Source organism: Sceloporus undulatus, chromosome 1 (genome assembly GCF_019175285.1).
Source record: "Sceloporus undulatus isolate JIND9_A2432 ecotype Alabama chromosome 1, SceUnd_v1.1, whole genome shotgun sequence".
Lineage (NCBI taxonomy): Eukaryota > Metazoa > Chordata > Lepidosauria > Squamata > Phrynosomatidae > Sceloporus > Sceloporus undulatus.
Genome location: NC_056522.1, coordinates 101,346,119 through 101,358,500, shown reverse-complemented (window position 1 = coordinate 101,358,500; position 12,382 = coordinate 101,346,119). Strand labels below are relative to the sequence as shown.

At 38.4% G+C, this 12,382-nt stretch overlaps 1 protein-coding gene across 2 annotated transcripts in view; it reads left to right on the top strand.

Annotated features, from left to right (window-relative positions):
* Positions 1-12,382, top strand: part of NKAIN2 (sodium/potassium transporting ATPase interacting 2) — a 718,671-nt gene that overhangs the window by 369,916 nt on the left and 336,373 nt on the right. For both annotated transcript variants that reach the window (XM_042480285.1, XM_042480275.1), the window contains exon 3: positions 569-649. In XM_042480285.1, coding sequence (XP_042336219.1) covers positions 569-649 — 81 coding nt within the window. The remainder of the gene's footprint in view (positions 1-568; positions 650-12,382) is intronic.

Genomic DNA, 12,382 nt, shown 5'->3' with positions numbered 1-12,382 from the left:
CCATGGTTAACAAAATCCATGGATGCTCAAGTCCCATTAAATATAATGACATAGCAAAATGGTGTCCCTTATAAAAAATGGAAAATCAAGGTTTTATATTTGAAATTTATACTTTTTTTGAACATTTTCAAATTGTGTGTGCTTGAATCCATGTATTAAAAATTTGTGTATAAGAAGGACTGACTGTACAACATACATTTTATAAAAATGTGAATACTTAATACTACATTTTGGTTTGTGGAGTGGTTTCAAAAGGGAAAATTAGCTGAGATCATATTAAGACATGATCTGAACCAAATTTTCTTCCATCTGTATCATACATTTTGCCAAATTGTGCCTTTCCTTGCAACAATGTATGATAATACCCTTGCAGATCATTCTGTCACCAATGGCTAAAACTAGTGTACTTGGTAAAACTGGGAAATTTTTGTCCAGTTTATTCTGGAAACAGCTTCAATGTATTCATAGTGGTTGTTGCGTACCCACTTCAGATTTGTAATGTAAGCATTATTTAAACACAGCAGATATCAGAATTAATCATGTATTATTCCCTTTTCCTTTTCTACAGTATGCTGTCTGGTTAGTCCTCTGGGTTACATGGAACATATTTGTTATCTGCTTCTACTTGGAGGCTGGGGACTTATCAAAGGTAATTTACCATCTGATATATCTAAGCCATCTAATGTTAACACACCCAGTTGTGAAGATGTCTTCTTGTATCTACTTAAATTCATGGCTCTCCTTAAATGAAAAAAAAATCAGCTTGGGAATTATGAATATACTGTGTGCAGTAGCAATGCATATCCTAAAGTATTAGAGAACTAGTATAGGTATAAAACTAGTTTAGATGTTTAGCAGTAGGAGGATTTTTAATGGTATTTTTGTTAGTCACATGAGAAACTGTAATAGACTTTCAAGCTTGCATAAGGGGGTATCATAATTGTGAATATCATAGCCGACAGTTATCTAAAGGATTAAAACTATGCTATTTAAGGTTAGGACAAGCCAAGTCTCTCTTCAGTGCTCAGCTCCATTGAGCTTTATTTAAGAAAGAGGGACGTACATATTTCTATAAAACAAATGCTCGTTTCTTAGTGTGCGTTCTACTACATTTTGATTTCCTTTTCTTGTTTGTTGCAATATCAAGGCAATTAAATCTTCACCTATTTTTCACTGTATATTCTATGATGTCTCAGTTGATGTTCTGTTTTAATTTTTGTTTTTGACAAAATGAAATGGCCAAATGTCTTCACATATAAATTTATCAACAGTGTGAAACTAAAAGGTCTCAAAGGGACATTTTAGTTGTATTTATGGCGGGTTACAGACCGCCCGTTTGAGGCGGCCTGCACCCGCCCCTTTCCCCGCTGTATTGGGGCCTCAGCTGCCAGACCGGCAGCCTCCAAGGCCCTGATCCGCTGCTTTGCAGGCTGTGGGGAAGCGGCAAAAGGCCGCTTCCCCGCAGCCTGGAAAGGGGTGTCCTTGGGGCTTTAAGCCCAAGGACACCCCAACAGCAGCGGGAACTCCCAGAAAGGGGCCGCACAGCCCCTTTCTGATTTACATCGCTGGTGCAGCCTTCACATGGCTGCACCAGCAATGCAAACCAGGAAGGAGCTCCGTTTTGGAGCTCCTTCCTGCTCCGCCGAAAGGGCGCATTAAGCGCCCTCGCGCAGAGCGATGGCGTCACGTCCGTGCCGCCTCGTTTGAAGGTGGCACATTCGTGACGCCATCATGGCGGCGGCCGTGTGGAATGGCCGCCGCCATTTTGTGCGCGCGGAGTGTGTACTAGGGTTAGGGGGTGCAGAAGCACCGCCCCTTCCTAACCCTAGTACGCGCTCTGCGTGTACTTTAATGGCGGTCTGTAACCCACCAATAAGACAGTTACTTATGAATTGCCTTAAATGCACATGTCCTGAAATAAACATACTGCTCGGACAAAGCAAACTAAAACGACAGGGTTTGATCCCTAGTCATTGCTGAATGTATCCCCATTGCCTGGGCTCATTCGCTAAAGCTGACACAATGTCTACACAACTGACTTCTTCTATAATAGTGAAAACATACCAAAATATAAGATCTCTTATGTGATAGGAACAAAGATTTTCACACTGGCTACCAAAGATATTGACCAGAATCTTTGGGGGCACTTTGCTAGAGCAACTGCATGTTGTGCTACCGGGTCTCCTCTTTCTGAACTTGCATGAGGAGTTATTCTGTCCTATCCTGGGAAGACTGCCACACTAAGAGGCAAAGACAGAGGGATAGCATGCACCAAATGCCCACAAATGAGATGAATGCTTTCCCAGGGAGAGTGGAAGAAAACCAAAAAGAGCTCTGTTGCAGTCTCTCCCCAAGGGATTGGCTCCTGACTGTGTGAGCCACAGTTTTGCCAGCTTCCTCACCCTCCAGAACAACAATAAAGAACCCCTAGTATTTAAGGAGCCGGATTGACATGCCTATTGCCTCAGTGGTAGTGAGTGATTCTGAGGGCCCTAAAACTGATTGGATTTACTGTCTTCCATGGGCCTAACTGTACTGGGACTTGAAACCTAAAGGAATATGATCTTGTATGGATTTACCGTTCTTCTGATGGTTGATCAAAAAAAAAACCTTAAAAGCTTCTGGTGCTACATAATGCCATAGGGAATAGCTCTGAGAGCTGTATCACTGTCCTGACCTTGTGGTGGGAAGCATGATGAGAAGAATAGGCTTCTGAGCTGTGTAAGGGTTTTAGAGTGACTGAACTTCTGTGAGATGCAATTCTTGGGTATATCTCCTTGGTGGATGATGAGGATGGTGAATTGTGGATGATGATGACAATTTTATTTATATCACATGCTAGACCCAACCTTGGAACTCATAGTATCTCACAACAGTTTAAATAGATATTGTTAAAAGCCTCTATAGCTGATGGATGATGGAGCCAGAGGGCTAGTCTATATAATGGAGAAAGTGAGTGTGATCATGGTGACAAAGATTGGAAATTGACTGATTCACCCATTCCTGCTTGGGAAATGTGTGCTAGAATACCATGAGAGCCATTGAGATGTTACACCGTGTTGTTTGGTCTCATCTTGAAATTAGTAGCTTGTTAATGGCCTTTAATACAGCTCCCTTAATTTTTAACTCAATTTATTGGAAAGATGCTGTCATTCCTCACTCAGGTAAATCCTTAGAAGAAACATAGAAATCATTCAAAATAATTTATCTAGTCAAACATGTCAAAATAAAAGAGAAAAAAAGGTTATTCAAAACTATAGTTCTTTTATCCTTAACATTTTAGTTATGATTTCACAGACAATAAAATATAACCTTTCTAATTCTCGAGATGTACTATTTTCTCCTTTCTCATCTGCCTGTCTTTGAGAGTGGTGAACATAGTGGAAGTTATTATTGTGAACTGGCTTGTCACAGAAATCTGATCTTTGTATATGAATGTGGACTTACAAACACACACACACCATAATAGTACAAAGAAAATTATCTGATATGTGTGATGAGCTAGTAGACAAAAGGAGCTCAAAGCATGGACACTGCCAACACTATAAACAATGACTTTCATTAAGCAACTGCATCATGTGCTATGGCTGTGAGTCATTTATATGGGGTTTGGAAACTCTTCTGGTCTGGTGCCTAAATGGATTTAAGGATCTTCTGCTTCTACACCATGATTGTGTACATTAATGTGGTCTGATCAGGGGTTGCAGCTCATTCTGAAGTTTGACCTGCTTGAGCCAACTGCATTAAGAAGGCTTCCATTTCTAAGGGCCGTGGCCCAAGATATATTGTCTCTTGGAACGAAGCACAAGATAGAAATTTGTGCCCAATCCATTTACTGAAGTTGACAAGACAGGCTCTTGTATCTTACATGACATTAGTGATTCTGCACCACACATGAAACAAGAAGGCTGGTTTTGAGAGCCCAGAATATGATGTATACAGCAAAGAGGAATCTCTGTTCCTCCTAGATCCCAGCATCTGCCATTTAATGCTGGGGCCAGCCCTGTGTTTGTGGAATTAATTAATTAATTAATTTCACGTATATCTTGCTTTTCTCCTATATCAAACCAAAAAGGTCACATCTTATGTTAAACAATACAACTAATAATAATCTGGAATACAAAAACTAAAAAAAACCATTAAATACTGGGTCTTCACCAGCTGTACCTGTAAAAGTTTTGGGACTAAGAGAAAGCCCTCTCCTGAGGTTCTTAAAACTCATATAGGCTCTTATGAGGTGATTCGGATAGCCTGGATTTAAGCCATGTAAGGCTTTATAGGTTATAACTAGCACTTTAAATTCTGCCCAGGAACAAACTGGAAGCGAATGAAGCTGTTTCAGCAGGGGAGTTATATGGTCACTACAGTCGGCCCTTCTTATACACAGATTTTTATACACGGATTCAAGCATCCATGGTTTGAAAATGTTAAAAAAAAAGTATAGATTTCAAATATCAAACCTTGATTTTCCATTTTTTATAAGGGACACCATTTTGCTATGTCATTATATTTAATGGGACGAGTATACACGGATTTTGTTATACACAGGGGATCTTGGAACCAAACCCCAGAACATAACAAGGGTCCACTGTATAATCTACCATGGTCAGCAGTCTAGGTTTTGGACTTGCTGAAGAGTCTGAACAGTTTCCAAAGGCAGTCTCATGTAGAGTGCATTACTGTAACCCAAAGAGCATTCTATCACAGCATTTGTCACTGTGGCCAAATCTGACTTCCCAAGGCACGGGCATAGCTGACACCCTCGTTTCAATTGTGTAAACACATTCCTTGCCACTGCTTAAACCTGGGCTTCAGGGGGAGTGAAGGCTGAATGCCTATTCCCTGATCTGCCTTCTGACTGACTGGGAACATCTCTGTCTTGTCCTGATTAAGCTTCAATTTGTTTGTCCTCATTCATTCAATTTCTGGAAAACAGGGAATCTGGCAGGGAATTCTTTGACCTATGTTACTGGATCAACAGTTCGCTTCTCTATATGTTTCTGCAACTTCCTGAAAATACTTGGATTACTTGATGCTGACCTGCTCCTGATAGGTATCATTTATCCATCACAGACCTACAGAAATAAAAAAGCTAATATAAAATTGTGATAAAATAGTCTAAAAGCACAGGAATTGTTTTAACCATTCTGCAGATCAGCAACTGTCCGGCTCATGGAAATCTTGTGGCTCACTGCAAAAATATTTGGTCTAGTGTCAACATTAAACTGTGAATTTTGTAAGATTGTCTCCAAGCTCCTACACTAAATTCTTTGTATTACCTAGTTTTTCAGATGAGAATAAAACTGAGAATGCAATATCACTCCAGAGTATTTCCTCTCCTTCCAAAATGAATATTGAATCCTTAAAAAAGAGGAGAGGGAGAGATGGCATTGAATTGGCTCTAAATAGCGAATAAAAAGTAACCTTTAAGGAAGCATGGGGCTAAGCTCTTATCTTACACCAGAGACACAGCTCAGGTTGTAAACCATGAGAGATAACCTTGCACAAGATGGCTATAGGAATTGTAAGTTAAAATTACAGTTTAGTAATTGCTCATCTGGGTATGCATTGTTGTCTATAGCTATAATATATAGCTTCCTACCACATAAAATACTTCTTGTCCCACCACCATGTGGGGGAGCTTTGAAACTCATTTCTTCTCTCACCTATGCTCAATTATGTTAAACCTTTCTGCCATTACTTAGTAATATCGAGATGTCCACATATTTCAAGCTGCTGCCATATCTTGTGCGAGAAAGTTTACTAATGGCTGCTTTCCTCCCCTTGTCACAGAGGTTGTGACATTTTTGCAGTTGCTCTTTATTGAAGTGAAAGAGCTCTGATAATGGTAGCAGGATATTCGGAACGATGCGATTACCACCTCTTCATAAGATTGAAGCAGTGAAAGAATTGGCAGTGAACAGCCATGCAGAGATGCTCACATCCCATTACAGATACGTAGTTTGAAGTTTGGCAGTGGACTCAGAACATTTCATGTCATTGTGTCACTGTTAATGTCTTTGTCATGACACCAGGGCTTTCATAGCCTGTCAACATTATTATGACCATGTAGATTGGTGACAGAAAGAAGGACAAAAGGTCAGTTTTAGAAAGCTGCTCTACACCCTTTGCAGTTTTAAAAAAGTGTATTACATAAAATAATTCTTACAAGTTAAAACAGAAACATTTAAATGAATGCAGTGCTGAAAATCACACTGCATCCTTCACTGCCCTATGTAGTAGAAATAGATTAAATGTACATATTTCTAACTTTATTGTAATACTAAATTTGCTATTAATTCACAAATTCTTGGGTCACTGAAGGTACACTTTTTAGTGTCCTTGTATTGCAGTGCCACAAAACAGCATGGAATCCATGAAATTTTAATTTTTCAATTATCAACTTTAAAGAAGGTGGGTTAGAAACATTGCCATCAAAAAAAAAAAGGGGGGGGGATAGCATTGTTACCCTGAAAACACATGGCTTAAAAATATTTTCCAAAGCAAATGCGAAAACAAGGTAGCTGTGTTTGTCCTTGAGAACAAAGCAAAATCCAGAATCCAAAGGCAAGCAATATCTTTATTAGGACGAGCTAAAATTTCATGTGAAGTGCAAGATTTCAATTTCTGCAGTAGTGATACAAAGAACACTCACACATTTTCTCATCCTTGATACAAAATTGACTAAACGCGTAAATATTTGAGTTTTTTATGCTTAGTTGTGTGGTTCATTAATTTCTGCTGTTTTCTCCCCACTGTAGGAATAATTGAATATTTCTGCACAGTTCTTGTCAAGTATCCATCTTTCCTCAGTATTTCAGGAAAGTATTCTGCACAGGAATGCACATGAGATTTTGTATGAAAACCGTGTGTGTGTGTGTGTGTGTGTGCGTGAAAGAGACATACACAAAACAACAATGATATGATAGCCCTGTTTAAATATTTGAAAGGAAGTCATATTGAGGAGGGAGCAAGCTTGTTTTCTGCTGCTCCAGAAAACAGGACTCAGAACAATGGATGCAAGCTCCAGGAAAAGAGATTCCACCTCAACATCAGGAGGAACCTCCTGACAGTAAGGGCTGTTCGACAGTGAAAGACACTCTCTCGGAGTGTAATGGAGTCTCCTTCCCTGGAGGTCTTCAAACAGAGGCTGGATGGCCATCTGTCGGAGATGCTTTGATTTGGATTTCCTGCATGGCAGGGGGTTGGACTGGATGGCCCTTGCGGTCTCTTCCAACTCTATGATTCTATGATTTCCAGATAGCTAGGTGCTTTTTTTGTGAAACCTCTTTGCCCAGAAAGACAAAAAGTGGTCTTGCACAAAAAATCATGTAGCTATCTAGAAAAAGTGTTTTATTTTTTGTGCAAGAAGTTTATTTTATTACAAAAAAGTATTTTTATGCAAAAAAAAAAAAACCTTACAAAAAAGTTGATTAATCCCCCCCCCCCCCCCACTAATATAGTGGAAATATTTGAGCAAAGATATGTGATTTTTGTACAAAAGTAAGTGCCCCAAAATATCCCACTAGATATCCCTAGATATCCCTAGCAATATTTTACACACCCACACACCACACACACACACATGTGGCTATCTGGAAACATCACAAAATTGCCCTTCAGTGTAATTCTGCATAGAATAATTTGTGATATGCTCACACTCGGCAAAACTGCACAAAATTCTTGCAACTTAGTTATTCTTCTCAACCAGATTTTTATCCAGAAAACAAATGAAGGTGAATTGTCTTTCCATTCCTAGTCTTGACACATCAAGACACATTATTAAAATATCTAAGCACTGTGAGATTATTTTTATTTACATATTAATATATTTTGAGACTGTTTTGGAAAACAAATTAATTTCTTCAAATAGCTCTAAAAATATTCTGTGCAAAAAGCCTCAGTTTTTAAATTTGTTAAATAAATAGGAAGGACTGATCAAATGTATACATGGCTTAGGTTTTGTTTTTGGTTTTTTTGAGCAAAAAAAAAGCATTTTTGGCACAACAAACATAATTTCTGTGAAGGAAATAGTTCTACCCAACAATATTATTACTTTCTGTGGAGATACTGTTTTTTTCTGTCCACAAAATGATGTTTTCTGCACAAAAAACAAAAACAAAACAAAACCCAAGTATGAATTTTATATAGAATCAACCCTGAACCCTATGAAGCTCCACATCAATCCAGAATTCTCCTCATCTGCATTTTCCAATACTGTTTTTTGATCATTTAAAAATATTTTTTCTATCCCTAGTTTTCAGTGACTCTGATTCCCAAGAATCAGCATCATTGCAGAGTTACTTGTAGGTATATACATATTAGATCACACCTAGTAATTTGATGCTATCTCATACCTGAAAGAGGAAAGGGAGAGATAATCATGATTCCTCACCTCTGAAAACATTAAGTATTGTTAGGTGCAACCTGACACTGACACATGCTAGTGCCTGTGCAACCTCTGTTTTGGGAGTGAGTTTAAATACAGACCTCATAGCTACAAGATTTGGCCAAACCTTTGGACTTCCATGTTTTTCTTCTACTTTTTTTAATTACCTAGGCCTTGTTTGCACTGCAGAAATAAAGCACTTTGACACCACTTTAACTGTCACAGCGGAATGCAATGGAACATATAGCTTTGTGAGATATTTAGCTTTTTTTGTCAGAGAGCTCTAGTGCCACAACAACCACACATCCTATAATTCCATAGCATTGAACTATAAAGGTTAAAATGGTGTTACTTTATTGCTGTAGATGTAGCCCAAAATTGATAAAACATTTTCAAGAGTGTGGGGCTTGCACACTCCTAGGAAAGTAGTTGAGCAGTATTGCCTGCCTGTGGATTTTGATTTTTTTTTAAAAATTATTTCTGTTATGAAACTTTGCATTGTTTTTGAACTTTGCATTGGCATTGAGAGACTCCATAAAAAAAACCTCATACCTAGGGACACTCTTGGCTTCCAAAAGATGCCAAGCCTCAAGAAAAGTGATTTTTTCCACCAGTGTAATCCTATGTATGTCTATACAGAAGTAAATTCCACTGAGTTTAAGAGGGTTACTTTATTGCAGATTCAAAGTGCTGTCTGGCCTATCAAGGCATGAAGAACTAATCTGTTTCCAATCTGCATCAGTTTGACAGATGTCCACTTGCATTATTTATATACAGTTTTCCCAAACATATGTAATTATTCCTAATATACAAGTTTTGGGTTTAATTTTTTAGAAGAGCTCTATATTACAACATTCAAAGAAAGGCAAGCTCAGAATAATAACTCTATTCTTCAAAGTAGCATCAGATGTGTACATTGCAGACACAATGAAATGTTCCAGACTCCATATATATATATATATATATATATCCATATGTATATATATGGCAAAAACACCATTGCTCATGATATCTTTTACCCTGCACTACTTTACTGGAAAGGGTATAATTTGGATTTAATTTTCTTTTCTTTTTTCAAAAAATCTTTCATATTGTTCTAATCTTACTGTACATGTCAATCTTTCACAGTCTGTGTTAAAGATATACAGGTAAAACAGTTATATAAACAAGTAATAGTAAGTCAGTGAGGGTAAACAGCAACACATTAAAAATAAATAGTTGCTCCAAAGAGACAAATAATCTTCTCTTAGAGACAGTAAATACAAAGAACAGTTTATGATAGCTTACATTTGTTGAGCTAAGTGGAGAAATTTACCTTGCATTGCATGCCTTTTAAAAAAAAGAGCTTAGGATACTTGTGCTGCCCCCTGCATACTGTACTGAACTTAAACCTGGTTTCAGCATCAAACCAATTTACAATACATTACTTGGTGGGCAAATTGCATTCTCTCATCCTTAAATTTCCATGGCGAAAAAAAAACTGAGGTCCTCAGCAAGAGCGCACGACTATGGAGTGGGATGACCCAAACGCTTTTCATCACAAAGTTATTCCAATCACCACCACCAAACATCTTTAAATAGGAGTAATAATTATGATGGGAGTCCTTCAGGTTCTTTCTTTGATATAGGAGAGAATGAAGAGAATACTGAGAAAGAAAATAGGAAGTGAGAGAAGGAGAGAGATTGAGACCCCGTGGTTTGAATGCATTGGCTAGTGAACCTGGCTGGAGTGACCTGTATAAAGGTTTCATTTCAATCAGGTGGAATGTATATCAGCTGCTCCTTGCTTGCATGCCTATCAGTTGCTTGCTAAACATTGTCTCATTTACCTACCTTGTATCATGTCAGATTTGGTCTTCTATACATGTAGCACTTGGATATGTTGCCAATTATGTTATGACAATTCTATTCATCACAATTTTGGTTCAGTGGTTGGCATGGGCCTTGGATCCAGGACATCTATTACAGTGGTCCCTTCTTTTATTCATTCCGCCCCCACCCCCCGCGCATAAAAGAAACTCTGCATATGCCTGAGCCCCATTAGAAGTATGGGCGCATGCACCATTGCTCCTTCTGGCGTATGGCATTGCTTCTTCCATCGCTGCTTTTAGCATATGCTGAAAGCAGTATATAATGCACCCATGTATGATGCAGGCGCACTGTACTAGATTCTCTCTGGCATTGGTAACATATGGGAGCCCCCTTATGGGACCTGGGGTGTATCAGATGGAATGGGGCCTGAGCATTAGTTGATGCCTGGATCCCATGTATGTGCCTACCCTATCTTCAGCTATAACAAATAAAAATTGTGACCTACGTCTTCTACATATATCATGTGTATTGATGTGTTATTTGCATGTGGAATGGAACCCGCCATTCAGGAATTCAATCAAAACACTTCCAACAGATGGCCATCCAGCCTCTGTTTAGAAACTTCCAAAGAAGGAGATTCTACCACACTCTGAGGATGCATATTCCACTGTCAAACAGCTCTTACTGTCAGGATATTTCTTCCTAATGATTAAGTGGAATATCTTTTCATATAGTTTGAATCTATTGCTCCATGTCCTAGTTTCTAGAGCAGCAGAAAACTAGTTTGCTCCATCTTCAAAATAACATCATTTCAAATATTTAAATGTGGCTATTGTGTCACCTTTTAGCCTTCTATTCCACTCAGCTCCCTAAGCAGTTCCTCATAGGACATAGACCTATCGCCATTTTGGTCTCCCTCCTATGAATACACTCCAGCTTGTCAACAACCTCCTTAAATTATCATAGAATCATAGAATCATAGAATCATAGAGTTGGAAGAGACCACTAGGGCCATCCAGTCCAACCCCCTGCCATGCAGGAAATCCAAATCAAAGCATCCCCGACAGATGGCCATCCAGCCTCTGTTTAAAGACCTCCAAGGAAGGAGACTCTATTTTGGACACAGTATTCCAGGTGAGGCATGACCAAAGTAGAATAAAGTGGCAGGATTATGTTCCTTGATCTAGCCATTATACTCTTATTGAGACCACCTAGGATCATTTTTATTTATTTTGTTAGCCTTTGCATCAGACCATTGACTCATATTCAGTGATCCACTAAGACTCCTATATCCCTTTCTCATGCACTGCTGTCACACCAGGTTTCCCCATCCCATATCTGAGTCTTTACTGCCAAATGTAGTACCTTATATTTCTTCCTGTTGAAATTCATTTTGTTTGTTTTGGTCCAGCTTTCTAATCCGTTAAGGTCATTTTGAATTCAGAATTCTGTTCTTTGGGATAATTATTGGCTACCCCTCCTAATTTAGTATCATCTGCAAATTTGATTAGCATACTCTCAATTCTATCATCCAAGTCATTGATAAAGATGTTGAATAAAACTGGACCCAGGACAGAACACTGTGGCACTCCATTAGTCACTTCTACCCAGGATGAAGAGAATTTATTGGTGAGCACACTTTGGGTTTGATCAGTCAACCACAAATCAAACTTACAATTGCATTGTCTAGCCCACATTTTATGAGCTTTTTTGCATGAATATCATAGGATACCTTGATACCAAAGACCTTGATATATTTGCAAAAAAAGCAGTAGACTAGACAATGTGACTATTAAGTGGATTTGTAATTGGTTGGCCAATCTTGTTTCCTATGTAAAATATCCTCTTGTGTCATGTATTTTTAGATTTTAAGCCTGAGGGCAGTGTACCGTCTAATTAAAAAGATTGTATGTACAGCGCTGTATAAATTTACAGTGCTATATAAATAAGGTTAATAATAATAATAATAATAATAATAATAATAATAATAATAATAAATCCCAAACTGCAAACAATCTTCAATAACTACTGTATTTTCTGGTGTATAAGACTACTTTTTAACCCAGGAAAATCTTCTCAAAAGTCGGGGGTCGTCTTATACGCCGGGTGTCATATTATAGGGCAGGTGCTGAAACGTCCAAGCTGGACTGGAGAATCTGCAGTTGCCGCATATGGTGGGGG